The 13289-nt window shown below is 47.8% G+C and overlaps 1 protein-coding gene across 7 annotated transcripts in view; it reads left to right on the top strand.

The window, feature by feature from the left end:
- Positions 1 to 13289, top strand: part of DMD (dystrophin) — a 660617-nt gene that overhangs the window by 151825 nt on the left and 495503 nt on the right. For all 7 annotated transcript variants that reach the window (XM_039914163.1, XM_039914164.1, XM_039914160.1 and 4 more), the window contains exons 3-6: positions 3906 to 3998; positions 5350 to 5427; positions 7820 to 7912; positions 9139 to 9311. In XM_039914163.1, the coding sequence (XP_039770097.1) occupies positions 3906 to 3998; positions 5350 to 5427; positions 7820 to 7912; positions 9139 to 9311 (437 nt within the window). The remainder of the gene's footprint in view (positions 1 to 3905; positions 3999 to 5349; positions 5428 to 7819; positions 7913 to 9138; positions 9312 to 13289) is intronic.

Genomic DNA, 13289 nt, shown 5'->3' with positions numbered 1-13289 from the left:
AAGCCAAAGACGGAGCCCGGGGCTTGGGTTCTGGGGATGTCGGCGGGGCCCACTGGAGGATGTGGGGATGTCCTCCCGCGCCGGGAGGTCACGTCACCGGAACTGTCACTGGGAATGGCGTCCCAAACATCTCCCGCCTCAGCCGTCCTGGGGAAAGCCGTGAGCCCACGGCCCCCGCCCCGACTCACAGCCCAGCAAGCACCAGGACCTCCATTCTCCCCACCCTGGCCTTTTCTGTATTTTTTAAGTGCTTATTGTGCGGTAGACACCGATCTAACCGCTGGGGTAGATAGGAGCTAGTCAGGTTCATTCATTCAGTTGTATTTAATGAACGCTTACTGTGTGCAGAGCACTGGACTAAGTGCTTGGAAAGTACAATTTGGCAACAAATAGAGACGATCCCCGCCCAACAGAGGGCTCACAGTCTAGAAGGGGCTCACAGTCTTAATTCCCATTTTACAGTTGAGGTGACAGAAATGAAGTGACTGGACCAAGGTCATACAGCATACGGGTGGCGGAGTCAGGATTAGAACCCAGGTCCCTCCGATTCCCTGGCCTGTGCTCTAGCCATTAGACCACACCACTTCTCACTGGGCATTTCTCCTCCCCCCGCCCATTATCCACTGGGCATAAGGCCGAACCAACCCCAGGTTTTCCATCAGGGCCCACACACATTAGGGGAATTCAGAGATCGCTCCAAATGGTTGTTGCAGCAAAAAGAAAGCCAGTCAACTTTGATTTTTTTTTTTCCATCTCCCCCCGTTTTTACTATGATTTAAAAATTCCATCCTGGGGAAATGCTAACGAAAGGTGACGGTTTTAATTTACACTGAAATTTTCAGGACTGGTGGCGTCTGTCTTGAGATTGCCGAATGATAAATCTCCGACAATTATGGTTTATAATGAAAAAACAGGCAGATCTTTATCTAAAGTGACACCACAACAGTGATCCTGCAACGGCGAGGAATAAAAAGTCACTCAATTATTAGTTTTTCCCGAACTTCTCAGTAAAACCAAGTAAACCGTAGATGAGCGTGTCAAGACAAGAAATGTATTTAACAGGGGAAGGGTAAATTCTCCAGAAGAGAAAGTAATCCTCGATTTATTAAAGGGGGCTTTAGAGGATTCCCTCAGTTAGCTGCTCCCTCCTTGGTTCCCTAAGGATTCCCGAGATTGGGAATGATGGGCAGCGGGGCTGAGCGGTCATCCAATGTGGGAAGTAGGACTGTTAGTGGGTGTGTGTAACGTCATTCAGTCAAAGGTACTTATTGATCATCTGTGGTTTTAGGCTATTTTTTATGCGCTTACCCTGTGGCAGGCTCTATACTAAGCAATGTTAGCCCAAGTGGGGTTCACATTCTTAATCCCCATTTTATAAATGAGGGAACTGGGGAATTGCTAAATTAAATGACCTGCCCAAGGTCACACAGCAGACAAGAGGCACTAGAACCTAGGTCCTTCAGAATCCCAAGCCCTTGATCTCCTCTACTTTGTGAAGAGCGGTGTCCTGAGCAGTTGGGAATGTACAATACAGCAGAGTTGACAGGCACAATATGTGCAGATGTCTCCTCACACCCAGTTAAATCTCTTAGGACTGAAAGTACTTTTTCCATGGTGCTCATTTGTTCTTCCCCCGATTTATCAGTCCTGGAGCGGGATTTATTTTTATAGTACTTAAAAATAATAATAATAATTGTGGTTTTTCTTAAGCGCTTACTCTGTGCCGGGCACTGTACTAAGCGCTGGGGTGGATACACGCAAATCGGGTTGAACACAGTCCACGTCCCCCCGTGGGGCTCTCAGTCTCAGTCCCTTTTCAGTAGATGAGGTAAGTGAGTCACAGAGAAGCCAAGTGACTTTCTGAAGGTCGCTCGGCAGACGAGCGGTAGAGCCGCGATTCGAACTCGTGAGCTCTGACTCCCAGGCTCGTGACGTATCCACTGGGCCATGCTGCCTCCCAAGACTGTGAATCCCATGTGGGCCGAGGATTGTGTCCAAGCTGATTAAATTGTCTCTACCCCAGTGCTGAGAACAGTGCTTGGCCCATAGTGAGCGCTTAACAGGGACCATGATTAGTATTATTATTAATGATATTTTTAATAATTATATAATAATCATAATAATATGATGCTTTTCCAGAATATCCCCATCTGGAGAATTTGGCTCTTCTATCTTTTCATTACCCTATTTATTTTGTTAATGAGATGGACATCACCTTGATTCTCTTTATTTGCTACCGTTTTAATGAGATGTCCATCCCCTTGATTGTATTTATCGCTATTGTTCCTGTCTGTCCGTCTCCCCCGATTAGACTGTAAGCCCATCAGAGGGCGGGGACTGTCTCTATCTGTTCCCGATTTGTACATTCCAAGCGCTTAGTACAGTGCTCTGCACATAGAAAGCGCTCAATAAGTACTATTGAAAGAATGAGTACCTTGGTTTGGTGAGATGTTGCCTGTAGCCCCCTGAAGAGAAGCAGCTGGCTTACTGGATAGAGCTGGGATTAGAACCCGTGACCTTCTGAGTCCCGGGCGCGTGCTCCATCCACTACGCCGTGCTGTCTCTCACCCTGGCACTTAATCCGGTGCCTGGCACATAGTAAGCACGTAACAACTAGCACAGTTATCATTATCATCGGTAGAATAGTAGTACTTGAACGCTTATTGTGTGCAGAGCAATTTACTAAGCGCTTAGGAGAGGACCCTACCCCAGAGTTCATAGACAAACGAACACAAGGGGAGGGATGGATTTAAATGAGATGATTAAACCGGTGCGCGGCGTAGACATTTGGTGGCCAACAGCAATAGGCCAAAGCCGTTGACCTTCCTTTAGCCCGAGGGCCCACGAGAGCGGGACTCGTGACGAGCGACAGTCCGGTGACGCGTCTCCCACCCCGGCCAGCCCCGCCCGGGGCGATGGGAAGTTGACAGCGTCTCTCCTCTGAATAACGGGTGTCCATCCTCCCCATAAGGTGCGCTCTCACCTCCGGGTCTGTGAGGTCGGGGATGGGGAGGAGAAAGAGAGGGAAGATGTGCATACTCAGCCTCTTAAAATGGCCCATTTTCCAAGAAGACTGAACGTCTTCTGTTGAGAGTAACTCGTATTTTCTCCGGGGTCTGACACGTGTCACTGTGCAGCTTTTCAGGAAATTTCAAAGACGGTGCGTTTGTCGGCCGCATCTCCACATCTTCTTGTTTCTGGAGATAGTCACTTGGTTTTGTTTGCAATGAAAGACTTCCTGACCTCCCTCCCCCACCAGTGCCCACTCCAAATCCGTTGTTTCTCCAGGACGGGTCTAGATTTACAACTTGGCAGCACTACTGGGATTCTTGAAATATTTGAGCTCCAGGTAGACGGAGAATTTCTCTTCAAATCCCCTAGTAGCCAATAGCCACGTGATCTTTTCTTCCAAATATTCCCCGAATCGTAATCGTGACGTCTTGCGGAGAGCCCGCGATGCTCCGTTGTACTTTCTAAACATCTTACACACACACTTCCTTCCTTTTCCCTTCAAATGCCGATTTGTGATCGTTTTTCTCATCATTGGCATCTCTGACACTGCATGAGCACCACCGATAAAAACTGAGGGATATGGTTATTTGTTAAACCCTATTTGTCAAATGCATGATTCTAAATGGTGTTCCCTTTTGCGGGGTGGGGGTGGGGGGCAAAAGGTTAAATATATCAGACCACATGAGCTTTCCGGGTTGTTTGTGAATTTAATTTCTCCATGCAGCCCTGTTCCCCATTACAGTTGCAGATGAAGAATTGGCTAATACTCTTCAGCCATTCTGTCATCTCTTCTGCACTTTAACAGCTTTATCTCTCATTTGATATGCTACATAAACTGTGTAATGTATTGTAATTTTCTCTGTCTCATTGGATTGTTTGGGTTTTTTTTCCAGTCTGGGAGACAACACATCGAAAATCTTTTTAGCGATCTTCAGGATGGAAGAAAACTTCTGGATCTTCTTGAAGGTCTTACAGGTCAAAAACTGGTACGTGAACTGTGCATCGGTGAAAATGTGTGCGTGTGCATCTTGTGGCGTCGCGTTTGAGCCGTATATGATTATCGAACAGCTCTGTAGAAACTTAGTAGTATTCTGAGAGAGGACTTTGTGTTTTGGTGTTTTTCATCTGTTAAGCCCTTACTATAGGCCAGCACTATACGAAGCGCTGATATAGATACAAGCCAGTCAGTTTGGTCACAGTCCCTGTTCCGCATGGGGCTCACAGTCTTACTCCCCGTTTTACAGATGAGGTAACCGAGACACAGAGAGAAGAAGTGATTTGCCCAAGGTCGCACAGCAGATAAATGGCGGAGTCAGGATTAGAACCCATGACCTTCTGACTCCCAGGCCCGTGCCTTATCCGCTATACCAAGCTGCCCCTTGCTTCTTTTGGACCTGATAATAATAACACGAAGCAGAAGAAGAAAAAGAATAGTGTTATTTAAGCACTTAATATGTGCCAGGCTGGGCTGGGGTGGATACAAGCGAATCAGATTGGACACAGTCCCTGTCCCAAATGGGGCTCACAGTCTTAATCCCCATTTTACAGATGAGGGAACTGAGGCCCAGGGAAGTGAAGTGACCTGCCCAAGGCCACCCAGCAAACAAGCAGACGGAGCTGGGGTGGCCTTCAGAACCCATGACCTTCTGACTCCCCGATCCGTGGTCTACCCGCTTCTTCTGTAATGTATTAGCCCAGAGTGAGCGCTTAATATGTACCTTAACCATCCAAGTCCCATATCGGTCCGATTCACGCAAGGCAGAGGGCGGTGATGGTCCGGCCAGATGTTGGAGCAGAGCTCACGCATGCTCGCGGGTCTCTTATCGGTAGTCATGGTAACCGTCCTAAATCAGTTTTTGAAATAGCGGATTAATCACAACAAAAACAGCCTGCCGGTACTTTTCCTTCTTGCATATATTTTCGGGACCAGTTCTCCAAAAGAAGTAGGATGACAAATTAAACGTGACACAGGATATTCAAACCCATTGTTTCAAGGATTGTGCTTGCTGATATTTTAATTCTCAGGTTCCAGACTGCTCAAAAATGTGTTAGATAGCATTGTTAGATTTTCGCAGAGTTCCTTTCTGCACAAGATGAAAAAGTCTTCATTCTCAGTGGATTAGTGTTTTCTTCTGTTTCTTGTTCCTTCTTATACTAATGTAATCATATTAATGTCCGATTCCCCTTCCAGGCTGTAAGCTGATTGTAGGCAGGGAACGTGTCTGCTAATTCTCTTGCGTCGTGTTCTCACAAGTGTTTAGTACAGTGCTGTGCACGTAGTAAGCACTCAGTAAATATTATTTCTGGGCAGTCACCATTCTGTCTCTGTGCTTACAGCCCAAAGAAAAAGGTTCCACACGGGTCCACGCTCTGAACAATGTCAACAAGGCGCTGCAGGTCTTGCAGAGAAGTAACGTGAGTGTTCACCCGGGGAAGGGCGAGGTGGGACGGGAGCAGCCCGCGGAATTCCCGGTTCCGTAGTGATTCGTGTCCCGAGTTCAGCGGAACCCATTCCCCTGGGACGCTCCACTCCGAATCGGATCGTTCAGTCAGCCGGCAGTCGATCGTATTTATTGAGCGCTTACCGTGTGCAGAGCACTGTACTGAGTGCTTGGGAGAGGATAAAAGAACAATATAGCAGCCCCATTCCTTGCCCGCAATGAGCTTACATTCCAGAGGTGGGGACAGACGTTCATATAAATAAATGACACATATGGACATAAGTGCTGGGGGCTGGGAGCAGGGAATGTATAAAGGGAGCAAGTCCGAGCGATGCAGGTCAGGTGGACGAGAAGCCTTCCACCCGCCTGGCTGGGGCAGGTCAGAGCTTCAGCTCATCGTGGACAGGGAATGTGTCTGATTGTCATATTGTTCTCTCCCGGGTGCTTACTGCAGTGCTGTACACTCATTAAGCGCTCAATAAATACGGTTGAGTGAAGTGGCAAGACTGAGTTCATGCCCTTGAGATGCACTCCTGGCTCTGAACGTGTGGGAAGACAAACAGAAGCAGCCAGGTCTCCATCAGCAAATCACCCGGTCATGGTCATGGAATACAAGCGGGCCTCTGAGAGGCCCAGGAGTAAAACAGGCCATTTCCAAACATTATCCGTAATCCCCTAGGCCAGCAGTCAAACTCAAGCTGAAGATAAAAGTACAGATTTATTCAAGATGGTTGGGTGAGTTTTTCTGCCCACGGTCTAGTGGGGAAGGAGTCCGAGACATTTCTACCAGTGATTGTGATGCTGACAGCCAGTCAGTCAATTGTATTTATCGAGCACTTACTGTGTGCAGAGCACTGCACTAAGCACTTGGGAGAGTACAATAACAGTAAACATGCTCACTCCCTGCCCCTGAGGAGTTTAGAGTCTAGAGGAGAAAACAGACTCCTGCTGTCACAGCCGAACCTGGGTAAAGGCGTATTTGCTTCTCCAAAGATGAAATATTCAGGGCAGTTTTTATTTTCCAAGAACCAGGATACACGTCCCCTTAATATTGTCCTCTTACAAGCATTTTAATTGACCAATAACTTTACCGGGCACTTTTAGTGACGACCTAATTATATCCTACTCCCTCTCAAAGATAAAGCTCAATAGAATTGATTCCGTTCACTTAAACATAATGCTCAGTTGAGATGGTTTGGTCTTAATGAACGCTTCGCCAGCTCTCACATTGGCCTTCCGGTTTGGTGTGCTAGATGAAAGAGGGGTGTTGATTAACTGCTTACCTGCCCAATATTTACTGAACATTGCATTTGACTGCAATTGAAAATAAGCGAAGGGACGTGCATTTTAAATTAGAAAACCCATCCACAGAATGCTTTATTTCGGAGGTGTCCATTTTTAAAATTCATGCAAGTCAACCTAGACCCCCACATATTCAATTAATCTAATGTGTTAGAATTGTCATAGCTCTATATAGTTGCAATGTATTTCGCTTGTCCAGTGAGAAGAATTAACTGGAACTGGTTCAGAGGGGGGTTTGGGGTGTCCAGTTGGGCACTAAATTAGATCCACAGATTCCACAGATGGGAATTCATTCATTCAATAGTATTTATTGAGCGCTTACTATGTACAGAGCACTGTACTAAGCGCTTGGAATTACAATTCGGCAACAGATAGAGACAATCCCTGCAGAATGACGGGCTCACAATGAGATGTGACTTACAGGAGGGATGTGTTTTTGAGGAACGGTCTGTGGTCTCAAGCCACCCTCCCTCTCCAGGGGCGTTAACATTATTAACGGGAACAAATATCTCCCTTCTGTTCCCACTCCCGATTTCTGCTTCACATGACAGCGCTCGGCTTTGCCGGTCGGCCAGATGAGCAAACGTGACGGGCGATGGTCCAGGAGCAGATTTCCTCAAGTGATTGGGAAAACCTTCTGTCCCATAGAACTGTTAGTGTAATCAAGGGCAAATGAGAAAATAAAAGAGGTGGAAACTCGGTTGCCTCACCTACCCCCTAATTTGTTTTCATGTCTTCCTCCCGCGCTAGATTGTAAACTCCTCCACGGCGGGGGTCCTGTCTAGTGATACTATCGTACTCTCTGCAGAGCTTAGTACAGTGCTCTATACCCAATAAACTTTCAGTAGGTACCGTTAATTGACTGACCGAACAATCTTTGAGCAGGAAGGATAGAATAAAAGCATCCTTACTTTACGGGTGTGTTTGTTTTATAGTGATTGAAAATGATGAATGATTAGTTTGTGTAGTATTTTTGTCTCCGAGGTAACTTTCAAGCTTATTTGCCGTCACTTCTTGCTTTTCTCCTACATGTTTATGCATTACTAACTTTTCCTCCCTGATAGGTCGATTTAGTCAATATTGGAAGCACAGACATAGTGGATGGAAATCATAAATTGACCCTCGGTTTGATCTGGAATATAATTCTCCATTGGCAGGTGAGGTCGCCCTTGGCTTTTCAATGTCGATACTTGGCTGTCTGGTCCCCCTTTCCGTTATTACTCCTAACTTGCAAAACCAACATAGGGATATCCAGCCCATCCAAGCTACTTGCAAGGATTTCCATTTGCAATATTTACATTTTAACCTATGTTCTGAAGCATTTTTTCATGGTACCGGTTAAGCGCTTACTATATGCCAAGCACTGGGGTAGATGGAAGTGATTCAGGTTGGACACAGTCCAAGCGCTTAACACAATCTCAGTCCCCATTCTACAGATGAGCTATCTGAGACTTAGAGAAGTGAAGCGACTTGACCAAGGTCACACAGCAGACAAGTGGTGGAGCTGGGATTAGAACCCGGATCCCGTGACTTCCAGCCCGTGGTCTTTCCACTAGGACACACAGCTTCTCGTTGATTTCATAGTCAGTTACCAAGTATTCTGTGGGTGGGAATAAGAGCTGATATCTTAGAGAGCATCACCTTTAGGCTCACTCCGGAAGAGTGACCGGCCTGGATTTTGTCACGAAAAAAAATAAAACCCAGCGCAATGTACATTCTGTAGATTTCCCCCTAAATGATGCTTCCTTCCCCCGCTTCTCTCCCCTGATATTTGAAAATCAGCCAAGGGAAAGTCATTGAGTTAGTCTTACCCTAAAAATAGTCTGAATGCCATTTGAGCCTTCCCTCTGCTCTAAGGACATATTTTTGCTAGTTCTGGTCTCCATTTCTCAGAGAGAGAGGCTAGTAATCCTTGGGAGTGAGAGAACACAAGGGCAGCACAGCATCGCTGCCGTTCTGACCCGGGAAATGGTAAGACACCAAGCTGTGGTGAATTCCCAGCTGGGCCTCGTAACTTCGAGGATGGCTTTGGAGTTGCGTCGGGCACTGGGGTAGATATCGCTTAATCAGGTTGGACGCAGTTCTGGACCCACATGAGGCTCACACTCTTAGTCCCCGTTTTACAGATGAGGTCGCTGAGGCCCAGAGAAGTAAAGCATCTTACTCAAGGTCACACAGCTGACACGTGGTGGAAGCAGTATTAGAACCCAGGTCCTCCTGACTCCCAGGTTCATACTCTATCCACTAAGCCACGCGGCTACTGCAGATTGACCCCAGAACTTCATGACCCCTGGTATCCCAGTTCCAGATGACGCTAGCGGCGATCACTTCCACCCTCAGTAGAGCAGGGCCTTGACTGACCGAGTTTTGTCTCCCGATGCAGGTTAAAAATGTAATGCAAAACATGATGGCTGGGCTGCAGCAGACCAACATCGAGAAGATCTTACTGAGCTGGGTTCGCCAGTCAACTCGTAATTATCCCCAGGTCAACGTGGTCAACTTCACCACCAGCTGGTCTGATGGCCTGGCTTTCAACGCTCTGCTTCACAGTCACAGGTGGGAGACTAACTCACGCAATAGTGATGATGATAAGGAAAATAATGATCATTACGGCATTTATGCCTTTCTTAATCTTCCAGCACTGTACTGTGTGCCGGGAAAGGAGCAAGATGATCAGATGGGACACAGTCTGCTTGTGTGTTTGTCCAGTTAGGCTGTTGCCAGAATGATTGTCCTTTTTTTTTTTTTAATAGTGTTTGTTAAGTGCTTATTATTTGGGAGTCGCTGTTCTAAGTGCAGGGATAGATCCAAAGTAATCAGGTTTGGACACAGTCCACGTCCCAAATGGCGCTCACAGTCTCAATATCCATTTTACAGACGAAGTAACCGAGGCACAGAGGAGTTGTGACTTTCTCAGGGTCACGTAGCAGACACATAGCGGAGATGGGATTAGAATCCAGGTCTTTCCGACTCCCGGGCCCGTGCTCTATCCACTAGGTCAGGCTGCTTCTCTAAAACGATTCCCTTTTAATGTGCATTTCTTTCCTCACTCCCTGGTGAAAGTTTCAAGTGCCTCGTCTAGATGATTTCTAGAGCCTGCGACGTGCTCGCCTCTTGAAACTCTCCCCTCCAGTTAGACTCGGGAAGATATCTCCGGCCTTCCCCACGGGTCTCGGGGGCTTGGCAGTCCTGGGCAGGCTCCGGGCCTCGTCCTGGTACCGTCTGGCACTTCCTTCCCCACAGACCACCCGAGGCAGCCGAGACCGAACCACCGGAAAGTGAACTCATCTAATTGTCCCGGTTTCGTGACGTTCGCTTAAAAAAAACAAAAAAGATAAAATAGGACTTTGCCGTGACCTCTGTAACCTTTTGTCAAGCAGTTGAGGTCTTGGTTGTTAATTGCATTTTCTGGAATTTCCAAGTGTCTTCCGGTTTAAGACATTTTGACAAGTTTGGGTTTTGACATTTTGACTTGAATTGTTTGGATTTTAACGATCTGTGGCCGCCGAGTTGGGCAGCCGACGCGTGGCCGGGGAAGCGGGGTAGCGTGGCGGATAGAGCGTTGATCTGGGAGTCGGAAGGTCACGTGTCCTAATCCCGGCTCTACCACTTGTCAGCTCTATAGCTTTGGGCAAGTCACGTCATTTATCTGGGCCTCAGTTACCACATGTGTAAAATGGGGATTAAGACGGGGCCTTTGCAGGACAGGGACTGTGTCCAACCCGATTTGCTTGTATCCATCCCGGCGCTTAGTACGGCGCTTAGCATATAGTAAGCGCTTAACAAATGCCATTATTATTATTGTTATTAGTATTTCCAAACCCCTGCTTCCCACTCCCCAGTCAGTTTCTCATACCCTCCTGCTCTCCTCTGTTATGGTGTTTGTTAAGCACTTAGTATATATCAGGCACCATGCTAAGCGCTGGGGTAGATACAAACTAATCAGGCTGGACCCAGTCCATGTTCCACATGGGACTCTCAGTCTTAATCTCCATTTTGCAGATGAGACAACTGAGGCCCAGAGAAGTAAAGTGACTTGCTCAAAGTCACACAGCAGACAAGCGGCAGAGTCGGGATCAGAACCCAGGCCCTTGATGTATCCACTAGGGCACACTGCTTCCTTCGGTTTGGGTTGGGTTGTCCAGCTGGGCTGATGGGACACGAGGCGAGAGGCCCGGAGAGTCACTTCTCCATCCACTGTTTCACATTTGCATCAAAATTCTTCCACAGGAGTGAGGCCAGGTTCCTCCAGTCCTCCCCGCTCGGACATGGAGAGGCACAGGTCAGTGTCATCTGCAAAACTAGGCTTCCTAATATTTGACCTGCCTGGCTTCAATTTGGGGTAACCACAGAGGAAAAGAGAGCGGGTCTGTTTTCTCTTGTAAACTCCAAGAAAATCTTGCAAGTCATCCTAAGTGTCATAAATAAATCATCATCCTTATCAGTCAGTCCATCGTATTTATTGAGTGCTTACTCTGTGTAGAGCTCCGTGTTAAACGCTTGGGAGAGTACAATATAACAAGAGTTGTAAGATAGGTTCCATGCCTACATTGAGTTTATAGTCTAGAGGGGGAGACAGACAGTAATTTTTGTTTTAAATGGTATTCGTTAAGTGCTTACAATGTGCCAGATACTGTACTAAGTTCTGGGGCAGATAGAAGCTAATCAGGTTGGAGACAGTCACTGTCCCACCTAGGGCTCACAGTCTTAATCCCCATTTTCCAGATTAAGTAACTGAGGCACAGAGAAGTGATTTGCCCGAGGTCACACAGCATAGAAGTGGTGGAGCTGTGATTAGAACCCAGGTCCTCTGACCCCCAGGTCCATGCTCTTTCCACTAGGCCATTCTGCTTAATGTGAACAGACACATTATGAATAGGTACATAAGTGCTGTGGGGTCAGGGTGGGATGAGTAATGGGTTCAAATCCAAGTACGAGAACAGTGTAGAAGAGAGTGGGGAAAAGAGGAAATGGGAGGAAATGTTAGTTGCGGGGCGCCTCTTGGAAGAGATGTGCCTTCAGTAAGGTATTGAAGGTGGGGAGCGTGGTCATCTGTCAGATATGAAGCGGGGGGGCGTTCCAGGTTAGAGGCAGGTATTGAGTGAGAGGTCGCTAGCGAGATCGACAGGATCGAGGTACGGTGAGTTGGTTCCTTTCAGAGGATCAGAGCGTGCGGGCTGGATTGTAGTAAGAAATCAGAGAGGTGAGATAGGAGGGGGCAAGGTGATGGAGTGTTTTAAAGCCAATGGTAGGGAGTTTCTGCTTGCTGTGGAAGTGGACGGGCGGCCACTGGTGATTCTCGAGGGGTGGGGAAACCCGTCCCGAATGGTTCTGTAGAACAGTGATCTGGGCAGCAGAGTGCAGCAGACTGAAATGGGGAGAGACGAGAAGCAGGGAGGTCACTGAGGAGTCGAGGCGGGATAAGCCAAGTGCTTGGATCAACGCGATAGCAGTTCGGTTTGACAGGAGAGAGCGGATTGAAGCGATGCTGTGAAGGTTGAATCGACAGGATTTGGCACCAGATCGAATATGTGGGTGGAAAGAGAGAGTTGAGTCGAGGGAAACGCCAGGGTTATGTATCTGTGAGACAGAGAGGATGGTGGTGCTCTCTTTAGTGTTGGGGAAGTCAGGGCGAGGACAGGGCTTGCAGAGGAAGATGAGGAGTTCTGTTTCGGACATGTGAAGTTGGAGGTGGCAGTGGGACATCCAAGGAGAGTTGACCTGAAGTCAGGAGGAAATGTGAAACTGCGGAGGAGGAGAGAGGTCAGGGCTGGAGATGTAGATTTAGGAATCATCAACGTGAAGGTGCCAGTTGAAGCCACGGGAGGAGTGAAGGAGTATTCCGAGGGAGCGAGTCTCGATAGGAACCGGAAGGGGTCCTAGAGGTGAGTCTGAGAGACTCCAATACTTGGGGGGCGGGAGACCGAAGGAAGAGGCTGTGGGAGAGACTGGGTAAGAGGGGCCGGAGAGAAAGACGGAGGACCGGGAGAGGACGGCGTCGGTGAAGCTGGTTTGGGTGGCGTTTCCGGGAGAAGGGAGCGATCACCGCTGTCCAAGGCAGCTGAGGGGTCGAGGACCGGGACGGAATAGAGGCCGTTGGGTTTGGCGAAAAGGAGGTCACTGGTGACCTTCAAGTGGGCGGTTTGGGTGGAACGATCACCCTCATCCCTTGTATTTGTGTGGCACTTGTATTCTTCTAATGCTTTTTCACAGCAGTGATCTTGCTGTATCCTCACAACAGGGCTGGGAGGTAGGTAGAGGCAGAAAGCTGAGGCCCAAAGGGGTTCGGGGAATTCCCCAAGGTCACCTGGCAGGCCAGTGGCACAACTGACACTAGAACTCGAGTTTCCCGACTCCCAATCTTGGATTCTTTTCCACTAGGCCGTACTGTCTCCGATATTCTGAAAATATACGCCGGTTCTGAGGAGAACTTGTAAATGTTGAGAGAATGAATCACTCCAATCTCGCTCTATATGATCATTTCTCCTGTTGAAAAATCGTGTTTAATCCTGGGAGCCTTCCACTCCCCGAATG

The sequence above is a fragment of the Ornithorhynchus anatinus genome, chromosome 15, assembly GCF_004115215.2.
Source record: "Ornithorhynchus anatinus isolate Pmale09 chromosome 15, mOrnAna1.pri.v4, whole genome shotgun sequence".
Taxonomy (NCBI): Eukaryota; Metazoa; Chordata; class Mammalia; order Monotremata; family Ornithorhynchidae; genus Ornithorhynchus; species Ornithorhynchus anatinus.
The sequence above is the reverse complement of the archived record's forward strand: the minus strand, read 5'-3'. Positions and strand labels throughout refer to the sequence as shown.